Here is a 23,139-nt window from a genome sequence, read left to right on the forward strand (position 1 = left end):
CTTAGGGGCTCTAGAAGGAAGGCTTGATCTTAGGTAATACATGTGGTCCTGCCTGAAGAGATGGTGCTGGATGACTTATCTGGAGCTCATACAAAAATCCCTGGTTACCAGTATCCTCAGTGCCAGCAAGCATGTGTTGGAGCCAGGCTTTAATCAAGAGCGCAGATAAAGAGCATGTTTTCCACTGGGGAATTTGGGTGGCATAAATCCGTACGCTTAACAGGTTTGAGTCTCGAGGGTAGGCATGCTCCCATTGCGAGCGCTTTTCTTATGGCTAGATAAAAGCCTCCCATAAATAAAGCTTTGAAATCTTCCAGGAGAAGTTAGCTATACAAATTTGGGCACATGAAGCTCAGTGAAAGCAATAATTCCACAGATTTTTATTGGAGAGTAGATCTATGGGAGCAGCAATGCATGATAAATCAACGTATCTGCCTCCTTACTGGCTTTTATGATAGGCATTAGCAGTAGTGACTGTCACAGAGATCATAACAGCTTTATTTCCACCATCTCTGTAAGACAAAATCAAATATAAGCAGTTGATATTATATTTTTAAGTATAAATTCTTTACCCTTGCTTTGAAGTGGTGACAAAAACATTCCTGGTAAACATCAAATTGGGGGGGAGGAAGGAACTGGGGAAAAGGAAGAGGAGGGAGGGAGAGAGGGAGGGAGGCAGGGAGGCAGGGAGGACTCTCATTTGGGTTTTATTGGTAGGACTTTATTGGAGCCTTGGAGGCAGCTGACACAACTTGTCCAGTGCACAGCCATCACAGTGTCTCCCTGAGAAATTGGGAGGGTTGGGGTTATTGATGGCAGCACAGGGACTGCTGACCTCTCCTGTAGGGTTCTGGTGTGAGTTTTGCTGTTGCAATGTGCATATGACCAGCAAAATGTATTTCATCTTTTTCAGTTGTCTCCTTGAATAAATCAGCTTATATATAATCTGATTATGCATTTAATATAAACATATAAATTAAGTAGATAATTGGTGCCAAAGCCCTATTTACCGAAGTTATTTTAATACAGGGTTAGAGAGGCTAGACTGTCTTTAAAAAATATTTCTCTCTTTCTAGGGTAGGATTTAAAAGACAATTACAGGAGTTTTCCACCTAAACCTAGATCTGTAGAAGTCCAGGCACTCAGCTCTGACTAGGAACTCCCTGGAGCTCTTCACAACCTTCAGGAAGAGGAAGCTGTTTTATTGGTATCAAAGTAATGTGGCCTTGCACCCTTCTTTAGCTGCTCACTCAACATGTACCATGCTTGGAACAACTTGGCAAGCTGAATGTCAAATGAATGCTTTATTTTGCTGCTGCCCTTTTTGAATTCCCATTGTAGGCAAGACTGGAAGCAGTGTCATGTAAGACAGAAGTGCTACACAAGGTGAAAGGTAATCTTATCCACTGTTTCATCTTCCATGGCCACACTCATCATAATCCAACCTCTTTCAGACTCTTTTGCCTTCCACAAAACAACACGTGCCTACCCTGGAAAATCATCAGACACATAATTGCTGTCTTCCTCCTTTGTGGTTGTCCTGCAAAACAGTGCTTGGTCCATATGTTGGTGCTGACACTATAGAAATGATGCTATGGAGTAATTACAGGAGGGGACACTCGGAGCGGGGAGCTTCGCGCGCGCTGCTCTCCCACGAGGTGCGCAGTGGCAAAGCAACATGACACATCTGCCAGGGCTGTCTAAGAAACTATTAGCCAGTTGCTACCTCCTGTGCTCAAGAGCTGTAGGCAATTTCACAGTAATAGTTCCTCGGCTTCTTTCACGCAGGCAACCGTGGTGCCGAGCTGCTGACTTAAATATGTATCACGGAATGGCATCCTTAATAGAGGCTTTACAGGAACAAAATGTATATGGGTAATCGGCAAAGGCTGGTTGCAACTGACAGCTTCGTTATTGCTCTGAGGATGCATGGCAGGCACCGCGGGCCGGGAGCAGGGAGCAGCCATGGGAATGGACAGCTTTGATTCACAGGAATGATTCTGCAGCCACCTACATGGGCTCGGGGTAAAATCAGAAGCACCTGTGTAGGGAACCGGTAAAAATGCAATATTATAGCATGTGTTGGGTTTGTGTGGCCAGGTTGGGCAGGGTGCTGTAGGAGAGTGTGCTACAGGTGTGCTTCTTCTGTGAGAAGATGCCAGAAGCTTCCCCCATGTCCGATAGAGTCTGTCCCAGCCGGCTCCAAGACAGAGCCACTGCTGCCCAAGGCTGAGCCCATCAGTAGTGACAGTAGCGCTTCAGGGATGACAGATGGAAGAAGGGGCAAAAACTTACCTCAAGAGCAACTGCAACCAGAGAGTGGAGCAAAAATATGTGAGAAGAACAGCTCTGCAGATACCCAGGTCAGTCAGAAAGAGGGGGCAGAAAGTATCCCTGGCACCAGAGCTAAGATTCCTCTGCAGCCCATGGTGAGGCAGCTGTGTGCCTGAAGCCCGTAGGAGGACCATGGGTGAGAAGTGATCCCATGAAGGAAGCGTGCCTAAGCAGGTGGATGCACAAAGGAGACTATGACCCTGTGGGAAGCTCATGCTGGAGCAGGCAGGACCTGTAGCCCTGTGGAAAGAGGAGCCCATGTTGGAGCAGGTTTTCTGGCAGGATTTGTCACCCCAGAGAGAGCCCACACTGGAACAGAATGTGTCTGAAGGACGCTGGGGGAAGAGACCTACACTGGAGCAGTTTATGAAGAACTTCAGCCCATGGGAAAGATTCATGCTGCCAAAAGACCATGAAAGACTATCTCCTGTAGGAGGGACCCATTCTGGAGCAAGGGAAGAATGAGAGGATGACTTCCCTTGAAGAGGAAGGAGTAGCAGAAAGAATGTGATGAACTGACCACAATCCCATCCCTTCACACAGTTGGAGGTAGAACACCTGGGAGTAAAGTTAAGCCCAGGAAGAATGAAAGATGGGGAAAGGTTTTGCAAGATTCAGGTTTTTTCTTCATTACCCTACTCTGATTTGATTGGCAATGTTAAATTTTTCTTCAAGTTACATCTGTTTTGCCTGTGATGGTTATTAGCTGAGTGGATCTCTCACTGTCCTCGTCTCAATTCATCAGGCTTTTGACATACATCTTCTCCCCTGTCCAGCTGAGGAGAGGAGTGATAGAATGGCTTTGGTGGGCACCTGAATTCTAGCTGCAAAGAAGCAGAGGTGAGGGTTTGGGAGCCTGGAGCTGTGGCTTGAAGAAAGGACCACGAGCCAAGTTCCTCCACAAACACAAAAAGAAGGGAAGCTGGGCTGACTATGGAAGTCCCTGAATGTGGTCTGACATCAAAGTGAATAATTTGACTTTTTGTTTTTTTAGTAAGAGGGAAACTGAACATGAAAGCAAAGGCAGTTCAGGTATTTGCATGTGCAGAATTAGGTTTAAGGCTCATTGGAGGTGAATGAGGTAGGAGATCATGCTGGTGCATGTTGGGAAGTTCATTTAAAACATCTGAAAGCTTAAATGACACTTAGTGTGAATCCTCAGAGCAAGGGCAAGGTCTAAATTTTGACAAGATGTATATCCAGTACCCAGAGACATCTCTTCCTGATGTCCAGGTTCCCCTTCACCGTATTCCCTGCCCAAATGGAGGCAGAAAAAAAAATCCACTAAAAGACTGAGCCCCAGAGGGGATGCATTAGTTGGCATTATTTTCTCAGTAGTCGAGTTTCAGCGATTCAGAACAAGTAGCAATGCCTCTCTCCACGGCTTTAATGACGTTTGCTGTCAGAGATGTGAGCCACGGGAAAGGACAGGGCTGTAACTTTATTTTAAGCTGGATAGGCTGTAGCTAAATCTCCTGAATCCCTTTCAGCTTTGGAAATGGGTTCCCCTATCTCTGTCTTTTACCTGGTGCCTTCACATTGTTTGTGCTAAAAGGGGAATGATACTTTTAATCTCGAAAATGCCTTTGGAGCTTTGGAGTGGATCATTTTAAAGTCAACAGTGTTTAAGCACATTAATGAGGGTATTCACCATAAAGCAGTTTTATTTCTGTGTGTAACTGATAAACATGAATATGAGAGAATATAAGGGAAAAGAGGTTGGGAAACAGTCTTGCTTGGAAAAGCAAACAAATCACAGATCCATGGTAAAAAGGATATCAAATTATTATAACACTAAAGCAGGCTGTGAATCTTCTGGTGGAACATATTCTTCTTCTTTTTTTTCCTCTCTCTCTTTTGGTTTAAGCTCACAGCCCAGGACTTTGCCTGGTGTTTGGAAAATTATAGTCAGACTACACTGTGACAATAGCATTATCTTATAAGTTTTTAAAACAAAAATGGTAGCTGATTCTCATCATGCTGGCTTATTTCTGCACAGACACAGGGTAGTAAAAAATAGATGAGGGTAGTAGCAAACAGGACTGTTGCCTCCTAGCAGGTAGCAAAATTATAGAAAAAACTTTTCAGACAGTTTAAAAATAAAGAAAAAAGCAGATCATGTTGGTTCCGAGACCCCAGCTGTCCCTTTTTCACAGCTCACCAGATCAGTATAAGGTTTTGAACTGGGTGAAAAGTGCCATCTTTGTTTCTTTACATGGAAAAGGCAAAACTTGCAATCAACCTCACACAAAAAATATATACCAAATAAACCTTGAGGGCATCAGGAACAAGATGTATTTACCAAATAACTGCAGCAGCACAATGTCCTGGCATCACTGAACCCAACACTCCTTTAGCTATTGACTGTGATGCAATCCTGAGTGCTCTTGTTATCATTTTAACCACACTTTGCTGGGGTTGACTTTGGAGAATCACTGAAATGTTATGGTGAGGTGAAGAATGAATTCTTGTCTGTATCCCCCGAAAAAAAAAATTCTAAAATGAAGAACAGTTTAAATTCAGAGGGGGGAGGTTGTATTTATCAAAACCTTTTTATATGGGGAGAAAAAAAACCACACAGAGAATCATGAACTGTTTCTCCCAGACAAATTCTTGTTTTTGATTAAATCTATTTCCAACATGCAAGAGGATGAAATATATCGAGTCTAGGAAATAAATGTGTGAGCAACTTTCAAGAGTAATCAGGATTTACAATGACCTTTTATTCTAGGCAAGCAATGGCAAGCACTATGATGGATACAGAGAAAAGATTACTGAGAAACAAGGAAATTTGCATCTAGGACCAGCAGGAGCAAAAAGGGCACTGAATTGTGCTCGCTTTACACAGAGGGTTACAGTGCCATGTTATTGCAGACAAATGAAGGGCTTCCATTAAAAATGCATAATTTAATCAAGAGAAAAACTACTAATCAGATTGAAATATGCAGACCTTATACTGGTTTTTTAATATTAGTGTTATTAAATTCTACTATAGTTTCTCACAGAATCACCCAAATGTAAATTAATATAAGGAGAAACGGTTAACAAAATTACAGGCCCAGATCAAACATTCCTGCTCATTCGCAAGCATCCCGCTGACTTGTGATATTGGGGATGGATAAAAGGCTTACTATAAAATACTACATGCACTGATCTAATAGTACTTTTCCCAGTCAGAGCAGCTGGAAATGCACCCTGATGCAGTTGTTGGCTTGAATTGAATGGTAGCTGAGGATCGATGCCAACATCTCTGCCTTGGCCAAACACAGAACTGCCATCTCCATGTGCCAGAGCCTGAGCCTCCACCCAAAGTCAGCCAGTGCTGTAAGGAGCAGGAACTTATTCCCTGGACATAATCAACCTCTAGAATTAACACCTGCACCAAGAAAACAGGACTGAACATCCCTCTAATTTAACATATTAAGAAGCATTAATAGTAGCCCTCATTTGTGCATCACAGATGATGCAAGAGTCACTGCCTCTGCTCAGCATCTGTCAGACTTGTACTTACCCAAGGCTCCTCCTCCACTGCTGTTAAAGTACAGGTTTCCAAATTACCCATTTTATATGAGGGTGAAACAGCTGGGCAGGGAGGTACTGTCACTTGCCAAGGGAAATAGCACCTTGGAATTAAAGCTAGGAAAATGCCCCAAGCCTCTTTTCTCATTTGAAAGTTTCTGATGTGGCAGACCTCAGCACAGAGATGTGCTTGTCTTGAAACTCCACCAAGAAACTGGGAGCTCACATTTTTGTCTACACACCTGCTTTACAGTGCTTCAGTTACAGCAAGGCAGACACTCTGTAACACCATTCTTCAGAAAATTAAGAACTATTAATATTAACTTGGTTTATAAGGGTGGCCCCACTGTTTCAAGAAGCGTACCAAGACCAGGAAAACTACACTTGTAATTATTTTCCCCTTGTCAGTTAGAATATGAACCCTGTATAAAGAGATTCTGGGAGTTTTGTTTGCACAGTACCTTGTACCACGAGGTCCTAACCTTTCAGGTACATCTGAACACAAAGTGGCTAACCAAGCCACTTCTCATCATTTACCTGCTGTCCTGATTAATCGGGGAGGCCGCAGCTGACAGGAGGTGAGCAAATAAGACACCCAGCTATAAGAAGGGCAAGAAGGAGGATTCCAGGAACTACTGGTCTGTCAGCCTGACCTCAATGCTGGGGAAATTTACAGACATCATCTTGAGTGCCATCACGCAGTAGAGACAGGACAACCAGGGGATCTGGCCCAGCCAGCACAGGGTTATGAGAGGCAGGTCCTGTTTGGCCAACGTGATCTCGTTTTGTGACCAGGAAACCTGACTAGTGGATGAGAAAAAAGCTGTGAATGTTGTCTACCTGGACTCCAAGTAAAACCTTGTACATTGTTTCCCACAGCATTCTTCTGGATGGTCATGGCTTGGAGAGGTGCACTGTTTGCTAAGTCTATGATCATCAATGATCTTGGAGGTGTTTTCCAAACTTAATGATTCTGCAATTCTATTCTTAAACAGGTATTGAGCACTTAACATTGATTCCCAGTGACACTTTATTTGACATCCACCTATGAGAAAAAGAGAAGATGCACAGCAGGAAAACAAGGGAAATTAAACAGCACATGTGACTGATAATACACAAAACTGCTCATTTTTCAAAAATAGCTGTAGACTCTTAGACTGATGTGTCAGTCTCACCTCCTACTTATTTTTCAGTTTATGTGATATACTGTATGAGTCTTTCTGACACTTCTTGCACCAGGGGATAAATAAAGCTAAGCTAGATTCCCTTTTCTTCCTTTTTTCCCCCGTTTTTGCCAGCTGCTACCTCCCCCTGATCTCAGGTCCTGCACAAACATAACACCATAGCACGGCACACACACGCGGCCATCAGCAGCATCAGATAACGGCCAGGAAGCTGCTGCTGCTCTCGATTCCCTGCTGTGTTACATCAGTGCTAATGAGGAGTAAATAATAGTAATAAATCAGCTTTCTGCAGTTGACAGTAAGGTGTTCAATATTCGCTGAAGCCACTGGCAACTTGGAGGCAGTTTCCAGAGGCCCCTGCCTAGCAAACAGTGCAATACTGCAAACAACATTTATTCTGGAAGAGCCAGCTACCATATTCTGTGGTGTAAACTTCAAAGCAGCACATCCCGCTGCATTGGGAAATCCTTTGCAGACAGCAGATGAATGAGGTTGCATGAGACACCTCATGGGTTACAGCCTGACTCATGCAGCATTTGCCTGCACTTGACCTTGCCTCTTTAACCACAGAAAGGCTGCAGTAGAGCCCTTCTGGCTCATAGTTCGGGTCAGGGGCTTGCAGATGCTGATAAATGGAGGGGGGGCATGGGTGTGTGTGCCCTAGCACGAAGGGCTACATTGAGCCATGCCACCACATGATCAAAACTGGCTCAGGCAACCCTCTGAGTTGCAATCCCACTTTAGTTCTGCTTCCTATCACAGGAGCATATTCATAGCAGTATATCTTTCCAAAGGAGAAGCCCAGTTCCCTCTAAAGTCAGGTTTCCTACAACCCCCAGAGAAATCTCACGGGTTTAGGCTCTGCAGCCAAGGCACAGTGCTCTAACCAGGCCCAGCAGTTTGGCATCCAGAGGGACACATATGTGCCACCCACGTGACACCCCTGCCAGGCAGCAACAAAATCCTAAACTATCTTCCAGGCTAATGCCCCAAGCAGTGCCTTTGTTTTACTGTAAACATTTCTGGCTTTAAACAATACATTAGGCAGCATTATTCTTCACTTACTTGAGACAGAAAACATGGGGTGGCTCCCAGGCAAGGAAACATTATTCCAGATGGCTTCTTCTGTCTGTGACACAGCTGGCACCACCAGCCTTACATTTGAGGACTTTTGGTGTTCTGGACCTCTTAAAAACTTTGTCAAAGACCAGTGTTATTACTTAGGACTTATATGATCTGAGGAGTCAAGAGGCAAGGGCACTCAGGCAGAACGATGTCACAGTACGGACAGGACCCTGTGCCTCAGCTGGAATGGGATGTCATTGGCTCAATCACTTGTAAGCATAAAATTTAGGAAGTAAAATGTAGTAGCTTAATATGTACTATTTCCTGAAAATCTTAAAAGTTCCAAGCACTGGCATTACTTGCTGGTTCCATTGCCTTTTCGATGTGCCCTTCCTTTCACGGGGACTGCTACACAGTTAACAGCTAGGAATTGGAAACATGGAAGGAATACATATCAGCAAATCAAGATGCCAATTCTTTATCTTTCTGAAGGTTTTGAGAACTAAATGCTGCAAGGAAGACAGCGACCGAATTCCACTTCATTAGAGGGAGAATCATTTCTAAAAAAGAGGTAAACATCAAGATGGAAGTACAACTGCTCAGCAACAGGTCTGGAAGGGAAAAGAAGCTGGAGTTTTTCCTGAAAGCCTTGCAGCAGCCTTGTCCTGTGCTTCATTGGCCTCTAGTGGAAAACAGAAGCTATGTCTTGTGATTACAAAACTTCATTTACAGAGCACAGACAAATACACCACTGCCCACACAGAGCTTGAATACATACCTGGTGAAGGAATGCAAGGCATATGATGAAAAAGGATGACTATTCTGCATCAAGTACATACAGAGTCTCTGTTTTGCTATCATTCAGGCAAGAGATTGAGTTAAGTGTTCATTTTTTCCTACACGTGTTCCCATTCTAATGAGTTCCTAAGTCGTCTGCCATAAAAGAAATAAAATTTCACCTGCAGAAGCAATAAGTTTGTTACATTTGGGCTAGAAACTTGATATCATGGTATGTGCTCCAATGAAAGTTAACCCTTGCAGCATTCAGACCACAGCAGTTTGACTGTAAAAACAATCTAAACCACGATTTCAGTTGCTGTCTTCTGTGAACACAGGCTCTCAAAATGAAAACATATGCCTGTATGCAGCAGGCAGTGACTGCAACAGCAGTCCTGCCTAGGTATAAATTTAATGACTCAAAACCCATGGCTCCAGTTTCCATGGATATAAAAAAGATGACACCTCTCCTCAACTCATTAAAAACACAAACAATGATCAAAAAAAGCACTATGCAGGATCAGAGGAATAAACCTCTGAGAAGGTGAGCGAATGGAGGGCAGAAGGCTTAGCCAGAGCTAGTGGATAACAGACAGGAGCAAGATATCTTATTGGGCATCCTCAAAATCAGGGCCAGCTGAAAAAGCAGATAGTGCCCCCAGCCGAACTGCTCACACCAGCAATGCGCAGATACCTCCTGAGCAGGGCAGGGGTGCTGGTGCTGGCAAGTGCTATCCTCTTTTGGCTGTGTACAGGCTCTGCATCCATCCTCTAACATCTTCATAAGCTTGGCTTGGTTTCCTCCCTCCTCCAACGTCTGCCTTCTGGAGCCCAGGGCAAAGCAGCAAGATCTGCTCCCTGAGAAACAGCATCTGTCACAGCAGAGAGATGGTGATGGAGATGGTGGAAGGCAGATGGAACCTCCACCCTCCATGCAGAGCGGGCTGCTTGGCTGGCCTTCAGCAGAGACACAGTCTTGCGGCCAGCTCCCAGGACTTGGCCCTTGGGAGCCGCGGCATGCAGGAAAAAGGGAAAGAGCAACAGGCATTCTCAAACATGAGAAAAAACGTCTTCAAAACTTGCTTTCAGTGTATTTTGAGTGGGTATTGTGTCCGCTTGCTCTTCCATTCATTTTAGCAGTATCTGTGCTTGCCAAGGTTACAGGCAGTTGCTATTAGAGGTTTCTCTGGAGGCTGAACTGCCAAAAAAAAGTGCAAACAAACCCCATGCTAAAACAACACAGCATTCAGAGTAAGGTGATGTGAGCTACATAAAAAATCTGAAAAAAGTCCCATTTTTGAAAGCCACATGCAATCTCCTGACTCATTTGTTTTGTTCAAATTGGTTCAATTTCCCTTCAAGGAGAGAAGGGAAAAGACCAACATCCAAAAGCCACTACTTCCTTTTTGTGAATTCAGAAGTGTTCACACCCACTACCTTGTGTAACTGTGAGGGAGAAATGCAACCACCAGCAGGGAAACTACCAGGCTACCTTCTGTTTAAGTATCCTTGGCTTAGTGCTGATCCGAGTGCCTTTTTTTCTGCAACATTTAGCAGAGTAACCTAAAGCAGCCTGATTTTAATGACATAAACATAAAATAATCAAGCACAGGACTTCAAGACCATGAATCCTTAGGGCTGGCTGAACTCCCATTTATAAATCCTACAGATTAGTTCTATTTACTTCCTTCATGAGTGAAGAAAAAAATAAAGAAAAAATATTAAATACAATCAGCCTGAACTGGAAATGGGTTTCTCTCTGCCTCTTGCACAGACTGGAATCTCAGAGTAGTAGAAAGCAGACACGATGGCAGCAGCACTGGTGTGTGGCAGAGCTTCACCAGGCTGGGGCAGCACCTGAAGCAAAGCAAGGCTATTGTGGCACAGGAAAGCTCTCAGTGTGAAGAGAGGCAGCCAAGAGGGCTGCCTGCACCTCACTCACTTTCATCTTTATTCCTTAGGCCGCAAAACATTTGGCACGGGTTTGCTACATAGTCTTTCAGTTAAGCATGCATATGGATAGCACTCAGCTGAAAACAGAAAAGAAGAAAAAATAAAAATAAAAATAAAAATAAAAATAAAAATCACACTATCCTTAACAGACAAGTTAAACCTGCTTATCTGCAGAGGAACGAAAATCTTTTTTTAGTAACAGCTGAAACCCATGAGAAAGCAGTCACAGATGTGCACCAGCAGACCACATAACCAGCGTGACAAAGTGGCTTCCTACAGGAGAGAAACTGTTTAACTTGAGATACTGAAAATACACAAGAGACTCAAATGGTAAAACCAACACTGAGCTGCCAAAGATGTGTAATAAATATGACTTTAAAAAATTTCTTCCACTGCCACAGAACGTGAAGCTCCATGGCTGCTCCCAAGTCCTGAGTAAAAGCATGTGTCTTTATGCCTGCCACGTGTTACAGCATGAGTAAACACACAAGCTCAGAACTGGCTTGGCAATTCCCAAGCAGTGACTCTGGCTTGTGGCATGTGCCATGCCCAAAACTGGGCTACTGTATAAACACCAGCACCTTAGCTTGGTATGAGCCACACGATATCCTACGTTCTCCTGCTGTGCACTGGAGAAGGATGGATAACTGGGGCAATTTTTAAGACCTGCACTTTGCTTTCTATCCCCTAAGATAAAAAGATTTTAAGTTGAATTCCTTCACTTGCAAAAAAAAAAATCAGCCTCATCTTCTAATGTGCCTCCATAAACTCTGCACCTCACCTGTTTATCACTTACAGCTCCTCAAATTTTGACCTTCCAGGGACACAACAAACTCCAAACAATACATCCATGTAACAGATGAAGATGCTCCTAGCTTACAAAAAGTTAATATTGGGTCACTGTGCAGGTTTTACTCGAACTGCCTTCCTTCTATGAAGTTATGACTGAGTCTAACTGGCATAGGAATGGCAAATGTTCTGATTCTTCCAGGTTAGGGCAAGTAAAAGACAACCTTCTTGACTATCAAAATACAGCACATGATCTATGTGGTTATTACTGTTTCTGTTCAATGCATTGGTTTGAGCCAATAAACACGAAACTGAGAGACTTTTCTGAATGAAAGCATCTTCTAAACACTGCAAAGAAGATAAGCAGTAATGATTGCTCATTCCTCACGTGTTGCGGTGTGCGTTTCCCAGGATGCACAAGGCAGCATTGGGGTGCGACACATTTTCCCCCGGGGAGACTTTTCCTCCCCGCTCTGGACTTCGGTGGTCTCGGCAGTTGCTTTTGGGGTGCAGAGATGTATCAGAGGCGAGACGGGTCTTGGGGTAAACTGAGGAGATTTATTACAGGTATAACTGAAGCATAACAACTAAAAGCTGGACCCCAAAGACCGGGAGCACATGTCCTGCCGTGGATTTTATAGACAGGGCGATACAAAGCAAACAACCAATGAGAATGCACTCAGGGAGGAGTCTAGGGCAGGGAATACAGAACTGGATCCAATGGGAATAGCAGAAGCAGTGTAATGATATAAAACAGCAAATGATATATCAAGTGAGGGAAGATTGGCAAGGAAGGTTCTAGAAACAGAGGCAGGGATACAGAGAATTGGCACATAACGGCATGTATAATTTAAATCATAACACACAAATGAAATAGAAAGCTAGCTTGAAAACTTAAAGCAGAAAATCCACACCACAGCACTCACATCCAAACACAAGCAAAAGAGCCCTGTCTGAGTGAGTCAGGGTGAGGAAAGAGAGACTCCAGATCCAGCTCCTGCCCTGGAGGGGATCCCACAGTGACCTACACAGCTGCTGAGCAGAACAGTGCTCAGGCCACATCAGGTCTGGGCTCTCTGGAAAACACCAGCACCACCCTCCCCTTCCTGACCTGCACAGCCCAGGGACACAAGCACTGTGGATGGGTGTGGGCTTACCCCAGACGAGGGTGCACAGACGAGGCCACAGGAGGCTGAGCTGTAGAGCCAGATTCTCTGCTGCTTTAGTGAATGGAAAATACTTACTGGAAATGAGACAGGGCTTCAAGAACCACAAGAACTGTAGATGGAAATGCTGCCCTCTGGCTCTTGCCAGCAAAATGCTCAGAGGTGCTCCTGGGGCATAGCTGATAGGAATTAACATTACAAACAGAGCTTCCAGAACCTTCCAGGAGCAGAAAACCTCTCTTCCTCCCTTCTCTGCAATTCTTATACAACAATAAACTATCATTCATGGCGTAGTATGCTGGTATTCAAGAGGATTTTTCCTTGCCCTTTCACCTCCAAAAATTGTTTTGGTTACAGAATTTTTTTAATGTTCATCCAGACTCCCAAGTTTCAAATGCTGAACAAACCTGGAACACTTACCTTATCATAGAAAACAGTGACTTCAGATGAGGCAAAGATGGTTTTGGAAAAAACAACCGGCCACCACTACCAGAAAGAAATACAATAGTCACCCAGTACTATGCATAGGACACTAGAGTTCAATTTGGATATTAAATAATTTCTGGGGAGACCTACTTTTACTACCCACTGTAAAGATTTTTGGGAAAATGAACTCTTTGCTGTGGAATTAATAATAGATCTAGGCAGATTTATATTCCCAGGAGATAAAGGGAAAGGGAAAAACATTAAAAACTGATGCTCCTGGCAAATCAAAAACTAATGGACCGTATTTTCCTTGAAGGGATGGGAGGTGTTTTTATTTTATTTCACTCTGATGACTAGGCAAGATTTGTTCTCAGGAACCACCATCTCCAGGTAAATGGAAACACCTTGAAAATTTTGTAGGAAATGTGGAGGAGAGCATAAGTCATCACATACCAAATATGAAGAGCCCTGAATGATCACATGCTGCACCAGAATGTAGCTCTGATTATGATTTACTTGAAAACCAAAATAATTCTGCACCATTCCAACCAGAAGTTTCTGTGTATGTTTGACAAGAACACTGGGCATTCAAACTGCAACCAAAGCCACTGTCAACTAGGAGCACTGTTTTTCAAATCTCACCTCCATTGGCATCTGAGGTTCAACAAGGCCAAGTGCTCAGGGGTGACCTTCTCACTCTCTACAACCACCTGGAAGGAGGCTGTAGCCAGGTGAGGATTGGTCTCTTCTCCCAGGTAACAGGATGAGAGCAAATGACCTCAAGTTACCCTAGGGGAGGTTTACACTGGATATTAGCAAAAGTTTCTTTACTGCAAGGGTGGTCAGGCACTGAAACAGGCTGTCCAGGGAAGTGGTATCACTGTCCCTGGAAGTATTTAAAAGACATGGCACTTAGGGATATGGCTTAGTGATGGACTTGGCAGGGCTGTGTTCGTGGTTGAACTGCATGGTCTTACAGGTCTTTTCCAAACTCAATGATTCTATCACTCTACCCTTTGAAAACTTCAAACTCCCTTTAAATGTTTCAACGACTCTAAAGAAACAGCAAAACATTTCAGTTTGTGACATCTTTAAAGCCACTCAAGATAACGTATTTATTCATAAATATTTACAAGTCAAACTCATGCAATTACCTGCACTTTCAAAACCACATGGAATGCTAGAAAACTGATTCTAAAATTATATAAAATCAAAGAAATCAAAACTGATTTGCATTACTTAATATTTATTGATACAAAAGAAAAGGTAATTCATAACAAACTATGTATTTACCATTTACACTGGAGAAAGATCTTTAAGATCAATGAAACAACATGCCCCTAAAACTGGGGTGTCAGAGGAAAATGTTCAGCATTCTTTAGAACTCCTCTGCATTAGATGATCTTCAGTTTGCAGGTAAAGTTATGGGGAAGAGGTGTCCAACAACGCATCTCTTGCATATCTAAATTATAAAAAAATTCATTAGAAATTCTTCCTTTTTGAATCATTAAAAACAGCAATTAGTTCAAATTAACACAGTTAAAAATAGGCCTATCTGTGCCATAATGTTGGGGAATTACTAGACATTAAAGTGGAACAACTGCAAATTGTACTCACAGCAGCAAGGACATCAGAGCATCCACATACTCCAGAGGCAAATCAATAAAAACATTAGTATCATTTCAATTATGCTCAAAAGAGCACATTAACCTAATTTAATTTAACTAATAGTGGTCTTTGACAAATGTGTTCATCTGTGCAAAATCTGGAGCTGTCAAAGCCACACCTGGCTGTGGCACTGACACTTGCTCTCCATGTATTTTCTTAAGCTATTTCGAATATGATATATATCTTGTGAAGGACCAAGAGGCCTCAGTAGTTAACGTACATGTGAGTTTCATGTTATTTTTATAAAGATCTTGCATGTATTTTAATTCCCTTTAACTCAGGTTTACACAAATGGTTCACAGTCTCTGGTCCGCAATTCCAAAAGTCACGAAAAGCTGTTGACAGTAGAGAAAATAACCAGGAACTAAAATGCTCGCTAAGAGAATAATATCTGATGCAATTCCCCACATCAAGTGACAGCTGAGGACTGCTACTTCACATGTAGGAAAAAAGCAGATACTTGATAGCCTGGACTGCACAAGATGCCGAATTTTCAACTGGCTTAAAGCCCATGCACAGAATAAAGACTGCTGTTAAGACATACAGGTGAAAATAGTAAGCCGTTATCCCAATACAGTAAGATGTTTCAGGGTGTATGTGCAGAAAATTGTAAGCTAATTTGCCCAAACTGAGCAGTGGGCTTCTCATCAAGCCCAGGTATGTGTCTGCTCTAGAGGGACTCTTCCAAGCCATGACCAGAAAGGTGAGGTTAAAGCTGACACCTGTGACTCTACTTCGTATGCAGGTTTTGTCCTTAACTGTGGAGAAAGGGATGGCAGTGGCTGGGGCTCAGGCACACCCCACACTCCGGTGGCAATACTGGTGGGCTGCTATGTGACATGACAAAGATTGCTCTCCACTTGAGGGATACAGAAATAAGGGTCTTCCTAAAAAAGCATGAACTAAACTTATAAAAGAGCAGCTTCCATAGCACAGGCTGCAACTTCAGAGGATGTCTGAAGTCAGAGGGGACCTCTGGAAGTCATTTGATCCAACACTTCTGCTCAAGCATGACCACGGAGAGCTGGCTGTCCCAGATTCAAATAAACTCTTTCCCCTCATATGAGCTTCCATTTCCTGATCTCTGCTGTACCTCTTGACCTCTCTGCAGTAACCACAGCAATGAGGATGATGATGCCAAGTGTGTACACCAACACTCTGATGTGCTTTGCAAATACACACTCCCACCCATGGCACTATGAATGGTGAAACAGAGATGACAGGACTGTTCCACATGAAGGCTATGTCACACGTGCTTGGCCAGCTTGATCAGTTCCATCTCCAAGAGAAATGTATGAAGCTGATCCTGAGGGGACACCCAACCTTCACAGCTTTTTCAGTCTAGACTCCTTAGACACCACAGAAACACTAAAAACCAGGAAGATTACTTTCTCCTGGAATTTACCAGAAAAGTTAAGCAGCAATAGGGTGTGAGAGGGCACATGAGAGATCCACACCTACAGGTGCAGTAGTGGCACACCTCTGTGCCAAAACCAGCTGGTGCCAGGCAGCTACTGGCAAGAGGAATGAAGATGTAAGAGCAGGTGGATGCCTGGACTAGCCTGCCAACACAAAATTAGGGTATGGCAACATGTGCCCAAGTGATGGCAGACACACATCAAGGTTGTGCCAAGCCAAAGGAAGTCACCAGCACACTGAATTAATGCTCTAAGAGGAGCAATAAGCACAATGCTACAGTGCTCCAGGCTAAGTCTGGCCATGAGGAATGGTGCTAGGATGCTAGGATGGATTCTTTCAGCACTGCAGAGCCAGCCTCAACAGATGGATGAGGTTCAAGGGCAACCAAGTGGGGTTAAAGTAATCTCAGTTCTGCTTCTGCAGCCAGGTAAATGGCAGATGACAAGAACAAACAGTTTGCCAGTGACATCCTAAGCCAACCTTCTTGGGATTAAAACTACAAAGTCTTTTAAAGAACAGAGACCAAAGAAAGCTTTGCATCACTTCACTGAGGGTGAAAATTGGGAGCCCTGTATAAAACTTGCAGGAGAGGTAGCAAAGAAAACTTCAGGCACAAGAACACCTCTGAAATAACTCAAACACCTGGAACTGAGCTAAAAAATTATTCAATCCTTGCAAGTGGCAAAATGACAGAAAAGGAACCTTTGGTAATGAAAATGCATCCAAATAGGGCAGGAAATTAGTTTAGGCAGCAAGACAAAAAATGAAGGAGCAGACTGAAACTCGATGGAAGAGCTGAGCTGAAACAGCAGCAGTGAACACCTCATCCTGTAGCCTGTTCCAAGAGAAGGAAGAAAAAAAGAGAGAAAAGCGCACCTTGGATGGATACTTCAAGAAGACAACTGGCAACTTGCATATAAAGACACAGTACATCACAGTGGCAGAATGTTCACATGGAATTTCATGAAGAAAAGGAAATTATTATCAACATTTTAATAAATACTTGAGGAGACCTCTCCACAGTAATTTCTGCAATAATTCAAGTTCCAGATATGAGGGAAAAAAAAAAGGAACACTTATGCAAATTTCTAGCCCATGCTAAGTCAAATAAATTAAGAGAGGTTTTGTACTTCATTAGCATCACAGTTCAATGGAAATGAGCACCGAGGGATGCAGGAAATCTGTGGCTTGCACCTCATCTAAAAGCCTCAGCATCTCATCAGAGATTAGCTTTGCTAATTTAAAAAATTCTTCAGAAGAAAATTTAAAATATTTTCAGTAAAAACAATACTAGAGTTGTAGGTTCCCCCTCTTTTTTTTTCCACCAAAACCCACAAATATATCACGCAGTAGGATGATATATGAGTGCAGGACTGTGGGCTGACCCTGGCTGGATGCCAGGTGCCCACCAAATCCACTCTATCACTCTCATTGCTCAGCTGTACAGGCAGAGTAAATATAAGGAAAAGCTCCTGGGTTGAGATGAGGACAGGGAGAGATCACTCACCCATTATCATCACAGGCTGCAGGGGAATTTCAGCTCCAGTGCCTGGAGGACCTCATCCCTGCTCCTTCCACACTCATCTGGGTGTGGGCAGGGCTGTTTCTCTCACATATCCTCACACCTCTCTTCTCTGGCAATAATTACTTCTGCACAGTAACACTTTTTCATTCTTAAATGTTACCACAGAATGGTTACCACCAACTCTGGTGGGCTCAGCCTTGGCCAGTGGCAGGTTGCCACTGGAGCTGTTTGGCATTGGCTCTGTTAGACCCAGGGAAGCTGCTACTGGCTTCCCACCCGAGTCATCCCAGCAACCACCCTCCACCACTATCAAAACCTGCCCATATAAACCATAAGCAGCAGAAACCATCTCATGACAAGGTAATGACTGTGTGAATTTCAGTGGGATGAGCAACTGAACAAAATAAAGCTATTCTAAATTCTGATAGTTCACTCCATGTAATTTGTTTGAGAGGTTAAATATGATGCTAACATAGACTGTGTACGCTACAAAATGAAGAGGGAAATAAAGCAAACATTCAAACTTAGTTTATCTTTAAAATACAATGGGGCTTTTTCACTATCAAAAATACTGTTCAAGTATGGGAGCTGTGTTCTCATTTAAAGCTGTAGCAACCCCTCTGCTTTACCTGTGAATTACCTTAAGAGTGCACAGTAAAGCTTAGTTACTCAGCAGGCAAATGTCTGCTTCTACTAGGAAAATCAGCCATAATAAAAGGCAGACAACATTTGCTGGATGCAAAAAGGCCTCTGCAATTATCACTTAATTGTCCTTCATGGGCCAGTACTGGGAGTCTCATACTTTCCCCTTAAGGTTGCTCCCTTCTTCAGCACTTTTCTTAACTGTCTACTTAATTAGTCTTCCTTCCCGGGCTTAATTGTGAATTTATTTTGATTAATTAGCCTCAGAGCTCACTTGGCAGTAACTGAAATACAGGAGAAGTGCTCAGTTTCTTTAGTGTATAGGCTACTGCATCCTATGGGAGCCCCCTCTTTGTCAGCAATAAAACTTCAAGTTCAGATAATGTTTGAAAAAAAACTTTTTTGTAATTAACTTTCAATTCTTGTAATTACCCCCACAGTACTACAACACGAAAATGTTGCTAACATAAATAACGGGTAAAAATCAGGCTACTTCTTCAGTGGGTTATACGTCATGCTGAATGCCATAGTTTTAGAGAAGATGACATAATGCTCTTAAATGCAAGTGATCAGACCACTACTAGAATCCCAAACCAGGAGTGTGGGTTACCAGCAGAGACAGCTTTGCCCTTTTGGCACCAACACCAGAAAACCTTTCCCATATCAATCTTTTCAAAGTTATTGAGCTTCATTGAAAATGCTTTGTATAATCTAGACCAATCAGTTTGTAACACCTTTGTGTACAAACATAGAGCTCTTCATTATGCTTACATCTCTCCTATCACTCCTTTCCCCTCCCTCTTTACAGCATGTTGACTCCAGAAGACACCCTGACAGCATTACCATGCACCTGCCATCTCGATCAATTCTCATTTCAGATATTGCTACTGAAAACATAGGAAAAGGCATCTTCAAATGCCATCATAGGGCAAAAACTTAATAAGCTAAATGAAATAATGTGTGTTAATAGCTATCATACCCATTTAATAGACTTCCTAAATATTTGCAAAGAGTACTGGAGTTCTTCAGTTTTCAAATTTAAAAGTCCTTACCTATCAAGCTGCAAAGAGAAACTAAATATTTTATTCTAGACATTACTATTTTTTTCTGTGAATACTTTCAGACTTACATCTCAACAGCTAGGCTAACGAAGTAAGCACTTTGTTTCTTCCAGCTCCTTGTTCCAATCACTGTTGCTCTTGTGCTCCAAACAATTCTGCAGAAGGAGTGCAAAGTACCTCTGGTTTTACAGCTTTTTATGTTGTACCTTTACTTGGCCAAGGAAGCTCAAATGAAGCAGATCAGAACAGAAGCTTTGTGAGAGGGCTTAAAAACACAAACAGCTCTGCAAACAAACCTTTCAACATATGTTTCCTAATAATCTGCAGCCTACTGTTCTGGCTGATGATCAACCATGTTTTTGTCTTAGAACTGGACCGCAGGACTCACTGTGGTTGTCAAATCCTAACTGAAGCTCATTCATGCAACCCAAAAGTTTGCCTTTGAGATCTCTTCTGACCATATTTGTGAACATCTGTGAAGTGACAGGATTCTTCCCAGGAAATGTACCAGCTTTTAAAACTAAGTTATTCACTTACAACAGCTGTCAATACCATTAAAGAGGCACGGTCCATGCTCTTCAGTTAGATATATCACCTGCAATCAAGCACCACTTAAAGTAAATCCTGTATTACAAAAGACATCATGCAGAGTCTATACAGTAGTAGAAATACAAGAAATATTCCTTCATGCTGAAATGTCTTTTCAGCTGTTATGAAATGAGGAAATAGCTCTTTAGGTTTATTGCATTCCCCAAAAGTTAATTTAAAATCATCTGCAGATAAACAATTTAGTTGTGCACTTGAAAAATAGACGAGGCTGTAGATTTGCCTGAACAGTTTGTTTTATTGGTCCTGTTTATTTTGTCTGTAATTACTCAGCTCACAATCTCCTATTTTATGTTTACAGAGTTGTACAAATATGAATGTGCACACATATCTGACTGTTCTTCAATCATTCTGCTTCAAAAAGCTTTGTTTAGTAAAACAGGAACAGCTTTCTAAATAAATGAAACTACAAAAAGATAGATTTGCAAAAGAACTTACTAACATTTAATTTTTTTGAAGGGAGCCAAAGCTTTCAAAACTCTGACTTTTTATTGTGGTATGGCTTCTCAGTTAAGCCTCTTAAAACAAGCCCCTGGATGTTACCTTAGTATCTGATATAGAACACATGAACCTTCTAACATGAAGCTGAAATGTGACTTGGCTTTTGTTTCCAGCTCTCTCGAATACTGTTGATAGAATGCAATGAATATTTATTATTCAGTAATTCAATAATTCATTTATTATTTTATTATTTAATAAAAATACTGAAACTGATATCGACCAGGATATCAGTATGTATCTTCCAGGAACAGTAAGTGTATCTCACAAACAACAGAAAAGGCCATGTCCCTTTCAAGACAAAGATTCCAACTTCACAACAGGTAACACTGATTAACCAACTTCAGCCTAGCTCCACAAGCACCTGGCTAAACCACAGTAGCCAGTGGAAGTGAGATTACTCAGCAGTGCAGAAAATAGGCTTGCAAAAAGAATCAAACATATGCAGAAAGAATGCTAACCTCTCAAATTTCAGAAAATACTTATTTCTTTGCAATATCCTACTTGGCCTGCTGCATACAAAAATGAAGGAAAGAGGAACCAAAACGAGACCAGGCAGAGGTGAAACATCAGCTGCTGCTTCTGACTAACAACTGATTATTGATTGACACACTGCACAACTCAGCAGCCAGAGGGGCCTGGCACTCAGAACATTCTCCTGTACCTCCTCACACTATATTTAGGCTAATGACGCAGCAGCAAATTTCTAACAAGTGCCAAGTTGAAGAAAAATATTTGAAATGCAATCCAGACCAACAGCAAAAAACCCAAGCCCTGCTGTGCACTAATGTTTTAAAGAACAATTTTATGCAAGTGGCTTCAACAAGTACAACATCCATGTAACTGAATGAACTTAGCAACGTTCAGTAGTTAAGTCCTACTGTGAGTAGCAACTGATCTACATCTCCTTGCAAGAGAATTCAACTAAATTTATCTCCACCTGTAACACACTGTTGTTCCTGCCTTTCAGAAACCAGACCCTCATGAACACAGAAGCCTGCAAAGGACTAAGAGTTGTGCTTGAAGCCCCATCTACTGACAAATAATAGAATTGTTGTGAAACCAGCGCAATATTCCAGAGAACACTCCGTGGTAAACCTGGTATTGCTTCTTAAAAAAAAAGAAGCAAACCACAAACATATTCAGATGTAGTCCTGTTACAAAATGTTCTCTGCAAACTACACAGGACATTTCTCTCAAGAAACCAACCAGCCAGAGAGCAACAAAACCAGCCAGCCAAAAAAGTGACATACTTTACCAAATCTGCCCTGTTCTCTTGACACTCCCAGCTACAGAATTAGCGAAACACAAACATGCATGCTGACCTGAAACCTGCACTTGAAAATCTCCACTTTCTGTGTCAAGAAAAGGTCTGCACACATTCATTCTGCTTAAGAAGGCATCCTGAAGGACTCATTTCTCTTGACCCAAACAAAAACCCGCTCATGACCTTGCTGCCAAGTTGCAGTGGGCAAAGACACATCAGCACCTGATATGACATGGGTAATGTCATCACTTCTCATCCCAGCCCACCAAATGAAAACGCATCCCTGGCAAGCAGCAGCCTGCTGAGCTCTGCCACAGCATCCACCCACACTCTCCTTCAGGATCACAAGCCCTGTAGTCCATCCACGTAAGTTACCTACGCTAACCTTTCAAGTATCCATCCTTCTGCTGCCCAATCTGCGGAGAGGTAACACAGAAAAGAATTTTCAAGGGTATTTTTGTTCAGAACTCCCTAGCCATTAACACAACTGAAAAGCTTTCTGTTCTGATTTTCAACTGGTACCAATTTGCTGCTGGGATCAGAGACATCACATCCATGGCCTGACTGCTGGGAGACCTCCTTAGGTTAGAAGCAGAGTCTTTGGTTTAATCCTAACCCTGTACTTTTTCCAAGTGGCAAAGTTCCAGATCTCTGTAGGCCTGAGGAGTTGAAAGACTTAAAAACTAAACGTTTTAGTGGGTGGGATCCCTTCAAGCAGTGAGACAGCATGTGTGCCCATCTGGTAGCTGGTATGTCTCCAGCACGAGAAGGACATTATTTGAAACTTGCTGACCTTGAAGAGACAAACCCAAGCCCAAAATTTACAAAGCTGCCAACATCAAATTTATATCTAGAAACTAAACGACTTTTTTCTTTTTTAACTCTTAAACTGGTTAAAAAAGTTGAGGCTGGGAAAAAAAAGGACTTTAGGTGTAGTCTGAACTCTGACAGTAAATAGTTGATTTCAAGAAAGAACTAAATGGCAATAGACATGTTCCTGTTTCATCTTCTCAGAGTTATATGTGACTCAGCCATGAATGAAAAGACAGCACACAACTTCTACCAAGTATTTCCACTGTCAGTCTATATATGCACTAACCATAGGAACTACTGCTTGAAAGAGAATGACAGAACCTGTTAGCTCAAACTCCCCAGTCCAAAGGATCTTTCACAGAGACATGGTAATCTTGGTGTCCAAGCCCTTTCACAAACAAAGGAAGTTAGCTGACAGCTAAAAGCC

At 42.5% G+C, this 23,139-nt stretch overlaps 1 protein-coding gene across 2 annotated transcripts in view; it reads right to left on the reverse strand.

Moving 5' to 3' along the window:
• Nucleotides 1-14,366: 14,366 nt before the first annotated feature.
• Nucleotides 14,367-23,139, reverse strand: part of CENPC (centromere protein C) — a 29,826-nt gene continuing 21,053 nt past the window's right edge. For both annotated transcript variants that reach the window (XM_063423333.1, XM_063423332.1), the window contains one exon: nt 14,367-14,675. In XM_063423333.1, the coding sequence (XP_063279403.1) occupies nt 14,636-14,675 (40 nt within the window). In that variant the 3' untranslated portion in view covers nt 14,367-14,635. The remainder of the gene's footprint in view (nt 14,676-23,139) is intronic.

Source organism: Prinia subflava, chromosome Z (genome assembly GCF_021018805.1).
Source record: "Prinia subflava isolate CZ2003 ecotype Zambia chromosome Z, Cam_Psub_1.2, whole genome shotgun sequence".
Taxonomy (NCBI): domain Eukaryota; kingdom Metazoa; phylum Chordata; class Aves; order Passeriformes; family Cisticolidae; genus Prinia; species Prinia subflava.